General features: G+C 42.4%; 1 protein-coding gene across 1 annotated transcript; it reads left to right on the top strand.

The window, feature by feature from the left end:
• Positions 1-1945: 1945 nt before the first annotated feature.
• Positions 1946-3143, top strand: LOC106676857 (ankyrin repeat domain-containing protein 34B; the record flags this gene model as incomplete). Its single annotated transcript, XM_014414302.3, has 3 exons — positions 1946-2158; positions 2627-2809; positions 3084-3143. Coding segments are annotated over exons 1-3 (456 nt in total), but the record flags the coding sequence as incomplete, so codon positions are not given.
• Between the last annotated feature and the right edge of the window lie 3260 nt (positions 3144-6403).

The raw sequence follows: 6403 nt of genomic DNA, 5'->3' as shown, positions 1-6403 counted from the left end.
ATGTCCCGACCTGACCGAATTGACCTTGAGGACAGATTGTGTAATACTCAAAGAAACTGCAAAAATACAAAGAACTACATCTCAGACTCTACAGGCCTCAGTTAGCATCTTAAATATTGAAGTTCACGACAGCACAGTTAGAAAAAAGACTGAAAAGGTATGATTTGTTTAGAAGAAGCGAAAGCCTCTTTTCTGTAAAAAAGAACATGGCAGCACGGCTTAGGTTTGAAAAACGGTCCTCCACCAGGATGATTCACTTAATTGTTCAAGTAGGTCAATGACCTACTTAATGGTCATTGTAGTAGGTCTGAATAATGTCACATTATATTCTAATGTGTTGTTCTTTTGAGGTCATATTTACCCAATTTATCCTGATAAGAACTGTATAGGTGTACTTCTTTTTACCATAACTGTATATTAACAGCCGCTTAGTGCTCTGAAAGAACAAAAGATTAAAATACAAACAACAGAAGTGCGTCAAAAATGTTCAGATACAAATGAGCTGCCATGAGTTTAATGTGTGAGCCTGCTTAGCCTTAGTTCGGTTTCTCATCTATGTCTCCCTGCCAGTGTTTGAACACAGATGGTCTCAAAGCAGATGAGAACTGTTCAAAGCTGACTCATATCAAAGGCCCTCTGGCTCTTTTGAAGTGTAGTGTTTGCAACAGGTGACATTTTGGGCTTAAAACCATTTATGACTTTGAACAGTAGCCGTGGGCTGAACCTCCCTTTGACCCAGAAGGTAAGGAGAGGACAGATCAGGACGGAGGGAGACAGAGACCGAGGGAGTACATGAAAGTTAGTATCCTATCACTTCATGTTCGGCTGATTGCTGCAGGCCAGCGACACGAGGACGCTTCATGCAGAAAACCAAGCTAGTAAAGAATCAGGATAAAATTCGGAGCAGGGTAGTAGGGTTTTTTTTTTGCATCGTATCTAGATAACTTGAAGATGACTGCTGTCTTTGTGTTTTGTTGAAGAAGACAGACTGAACAGAAAAATTAAGGTAAGAATGATGTTGAATGTAGGTACTTTGTAGATACTCTGCTCATCCATTAAAAATTTCACTGATATTAGAAGAAAATTTTAAAATGACATAAGGAAGAAAATCGAAAATCTTTCCCCAGTCTTCTTTAAATTTACTTTTTATAAGTATCTCTGTTGCTTGCACACCTCTGATGTAGAATTTCTGCACATCTGAATGAGCGACAGGTGCATGAGAGGACGACTGCTGACACAGACACTAAATAGCCAAAAGCATTCACTCATCTGCCTTCATGCACATATGACAGCCCATCCTTATCCAAGGATTTAATATGATGTCGGCCCACTTTGTAGCTAAAGTAGCTTCAACTCTTCTGGGTAGGCTTTCCACAAGGTTTAGGAGTGTTTATGGGAATTTGTGATAATTCTTGCAGAAGCATATTTGTGAGGTCAGACACTGATGTTGGATGAGAAGGCCTGGCTCGCAGTCTCTGCTCTAATTTATCTCAAATGTGTTCTGTCTGGTTGAAGTCAGGACTCTGTGCAGGCCAGTCTAGTTCTTCCACACCAAACTCGCTCATCCGTGTCTTTATGTTACCTGGTTAGTGCACTGGTGCACAGACATGTGGGAACAGGAAGGGGTCATCACTAGAAAAACATTCTCTATGCATGCTTCTTGAACTAATCAGGTGAACATATGAAGTTTGCAGGTCTGTAGAGATTGACTCTGCAGAAAGTTGAGGACTTAATTTTAAACACCTGTGGCCATGGAAGTTATTGGAACACCTGAATTCAATTATTTGGATGTATGAGTGAATACTTTTGGCAATATAGTGCATGTGCATGTCATAGTAATCCAATTAGTGCTCTGATTACAGGATTGAGGCATTTCTGCATCTATATATATGATATGATATTATTAGTATCAGAATGATAAATGACTGAATGCCCTACAGCGGCGATGTTGGACCCTCTGTCAGACTGTAGCCCGCTCATCAGTGCAGCATCCTCTGGGAAGCTCCGTCTGGTCCGTCTGCTGGTAGACGGTGGAGCAGAGGTAAATGGGCGCAACCCTAAAGGAGAGACAGCTCTGCTGGCTGCCTGCAAGGCCCTGAGAGGGGAGCCTGCTGGGTCTGAGACAATTAAGCTCCTCACATACCTCCTCCAGAACAAGGTCAGTCCTCAGTGACAAATAGTCACCATTAAATACAGACACTTGAATGTAAACATGTGCATACAAGTTCAGCAGTTTATTGACTTAGGTGTATTTTTAATGCATAAAAAACTGTACTTGCTCTAAGAGAGGAGAACTTTTAATGCATAGTAAACAGGCTTGTGATCTATCCAGCTCTGCTTGTGTACCCCATCCAACTAAAAGGGTGTTCCTGAACATGCTGGCACCGGAGAACAGAATATAACACACTGTGAGTCACAGTTGAGAGCCACAACACAAAAGCAACAGTGCCAGATCAGTTCTAATTAAGAGAGCATTAGCCAAATTGCACAGAGTTCTGCTAAATTTGGTTTCTATAAAATATACACTTGAGCTTTCCGAGTGACTCCTAACACCGGACCATGTCCCTTCTGGGATAACCATTTATCACTGAATTAATCACTCAATTGGATCTTTTGCACTGATCAGGCAGATCCTAATGCACAAGACCGGGCGGGGCGTACTGCGCTGATGTACGCCTGTATGGAGCGTGCGGGAGCTCAGGTCGCAGCCACACTCCTTGCTGCAGGAGCCGACCCAAGCATGGAGGATTACTCTGGAGCCTCAGCTTTGGTCTACGCCATCAACGCGCAGCATCAGCCTACTCTGAAGGTTAGTAAGGAGCAAAGAAAAAATGAAATGAAGTGTGAATCAATACATTTAAAGGATGGAAGAGGATATTATGAGGTTTTGCATTGTTTATAAGTTAGGGTTTTAACCCTATACCATCCTAAGATGGAGTTCATTTCAATTAATTGATATAATTTAGTTCATTTTAAATGATTATCATTAAAACTACCAGGATGTAATAGAACTCCAAAAGAAGGAGATTTCAACACCTCCACAAGACCTGTAAAGTTACTTTACCAGCATTCTTGTACTTCAGGTATTGATGGATGCATGTCAGGTCAGAGGTCGTGACATCATCATCATTGCCACGGAGGTGGGTGTGCATGGAGGCCCTGTGACCAGACGCTATCTGAATGTTCTCCCATCCCCAAACACCTCACCAGTGTCCTGCATGTCCCCATCTGACATAGTCCTGAAGACAGGCTCGCCAAACTCACCCGAGGGCGAAAACATCTTCAACTTCAGAGCAACAAGTGAGTAATGAGCTTTGTTTACAGGAAAATGCCTTGGTTTAATTGAATTATGGTGTATCCCACACCAGCAGGCTGTACACTGAAATGGCTGTACACCTTCAATGTCTTAAATAAAAAGAACTGGGTGCATACATTTGAATTTATTTTGGAATTTCTCTAATCCCCAAGTTATTAAGACATATCTGAATAACTTGTACTTACATACAACCGTTTGAACTGATGATATTGGAATATGCAGTTGTTTAGAAATGGCTCAGAGAGACATTACCAGTTTGTTTGAATCTTCAGTTCTATTTCTTAGATCTTCAGTGAGTTCCTTGTATACTTGAAAAAAACTTGTGCATCCAATTCTTGTTTTTTAAAGTCAATAAAGATGTCTGCTGTATAATCATTCCACCCTGGAAAAAGCAGAATTCAAAGGAAATCATTAAAAGCCGAAAATGATCTTGACAGCCATGCCCGTGATGACTCCATGTAAACTTCTGACCACAACTGTATTTAAAGACACTGACACGACTGTTGGTTTTAGTTAAAGTTCCAACAAAGCTGCACTTCTGACCACACCAAACCAGTCAGAACTGCTACTGCAGCCCTCACGGCATTTTCCATCTGAACAGAAACATTTCATCACAGGACGAGTTCTGATTTTCAGAGACGCTTCTCTTTAAAGGATTAGCGGACCCGATCCATGTCAACAAAACACTCCCCCCACAGCATAACGGATTCCCTAACCGGCTCTGAATAATATTATCAGAGTTGTCTGGCTATACCGCCTTAAAACAGATCAATACTGCAATCTCTATATGCAGACACTTGCCTCTCCTGGATAATAGCAGATCAGCACTGAACAAAAACAAGTCTAGACAGATGAGAATAAATGCCTTGTGGTTGAAATCATTAGCTGCACGCTCATTCCCGAGGAGAGAAAATGAACATGTGTTGCCAGGGTGAGTGAAGCTTGTAATGAAGGAAGCTACAGGTCCCGTCTATGAACTCGATTTGTACCATAGAAGCAGAGTGAATAAAGACAGATGGTTGTTATGGGAAAGATGTGTCATGTGAGGGTAAGTGATGAACTGGGGAAAACCTGGCTGAATATTTTTAGAATTTATAGCACACGCTATGCACAACATATTTATATGAATGTGTAGCTTTGCCTCGCTTTATTCTGGACTGAAATAGGATGGATTGCCATGGCTTCCTGCGTGGCACTGTGAGAGGTGTTCAAAGTGGGCAGATGTAAATCACAGGGACAGAGATATCACAATGTGACGACTGCTGCAGCTTATATCTTCTAAACAAGACATTATCAGTGACTTTTATCATAGATGTTCACCTTTTTTAAGACACTATATTGGTAGATTAAAAGCCTTGTATGTATCCAACAGGGAGCCAGCTTTATGACAAATATGAAGAAACATTACAGCAACAGAGAAAGGATGCCTCTTCTCAACAGCTTCTACATCTATGATTTTAACCCCTAAAACTGACTTCTTTTCTTCCTCCAGGCCAACGAGGAAGTAGCAGCAGCATTAGCAGCAGACGTCCCTCCTGTGAACCACTGAGCCGGTGCAGCTCTCCCCCTCTCAGACAGAGAATATCATCTGAACCCTGGCTAGCGATTCACAACCTGGCCTGTCTGAACAGAGCTTATGAGGAGGGCAGGAGGGAGAGGAGCCCACAGGAGGAGAGAGACAGAGAGGATTTGAGAGGGGAGAGAGGAAGGAGTAAGGGTGAGGAAAAGGAGGAAGAAGAAAAGGAGTCCCATTTTGATCAGTCCAGAGTGGAAGAGAGGAGAAGAGGCAAGGTTCAAAGGAGAGATAACGGATATGGAGGAGAGGATTACAGCCGCAGCCATGAGGATTTCTCTTTGAAGACTTCTCATTTTGTCGTCCCGCTCACTGAGATGAGCTCGACTCATGCAACGCCCGGCAGCGTGGTCCTCAAACGATGTGTCACTCCTGCAGGGTCACTCTCAGACAAAAAGCTCCCCACCGGCCTGCCCCCTCACTCCCAGCTCCGCAGGAATACCCTCCCCTCTGTCACAGTCGACCCTCCTCTACTTGACCTCCCTCCTTTGGGAAGCCAATCCACATCTCACCTCCAGGTTCCAACCCAGGTTTCACCAGCCAAAAGCAGAACCATGGTGTTTCTGCCTCACCCACCCAGCTCCTCTCCTCCCTCTAGAGCATCAGTGAGGCCAGCTCTACTCCCTCCACTGCCCTCAGCTTCCTCCGTCACCTCACTGGTTCCTCCTTCTGCCTCCTGCTACAACGAGAGAAACAGGAGGTCACTGCGTCGTCACTCGGTGCAGCTTGAACAGCTAAAAGGAGGAACACGGATGAACTATTTAGACATGTGAGACCATATTATATTTGAAGGATAATGGTCCCAGCGTCATTTTTACAAGTTAGGTTCACCAGTACTTGGACTAGTTTTAGCCTCTACTGTATAATCATGGGAAGAGAAAAGTTTGGAGAAGGAACTGTCTCAAACAAGAAGTTTGAGACAGGCCAAAGCAAAAAATGCTATAAATATAATTGAAAGAGCCAAAGGTAATGGTAAAATTATCTGGCAACACTTAAATAAATTACTTGGCCGTCATTCAAACAAAAGTAAAAACACAATTGAACTTTATGTAAATAATTCTATTGTTAGAGAGCCTCTATCTATTGCCAGTAACTTAAACACTTTCTTTATTTCATCTGTTAAGGAGATCAGTCAGAGCTTTGACTCAGTCATATGCTCTGATAATGTGAATGATGTTGGTCAAAATTTGTTCACCATCACTCATATTTCAGACACTGAAGTTGCTAAACTAATTACAGGTTTAAAACAATCAAAAGCACTTGATGTATATGGTATTAACACAAACTTCCTAAAGGAACATATGGATTTTCTTGTACGTCCAACAACTCATGTTTTGAATATGTCTTTCAAACACTCCATTGTCCCAACAGATTGGAAAATTGCTGCAGTTACACCAATTTTCAAAGCAGGTGTGAAGACTGACATGGCTAATTATCGCCCCATAAGCATACTCCCGGTCGTATCTAAAATAGCTGAGAAGTGGGTGGTTAAACTCCTCACTGCTCACCTAGAA

The sequence above is a fragment of the Maylandia zebra genome, linkage group LG19, assembly GCF_041146795.1.
Source record: "Maylandia zebra isolate NMK-2024a linkage group LG19, Mzebra_GT3a, whole genome shotgun sequence".
Taxonomy (NCBI): Eukaryota; Metazoa; Chordata; class Actinopteri; order Cichliformes; family Cichlidae; genus Maylandia; species Maylandia zebra.
Note: the sequence above shows the minus strand (reverse complement) of the source record. Positions and strands in the feature narration are given on the sequence as shown.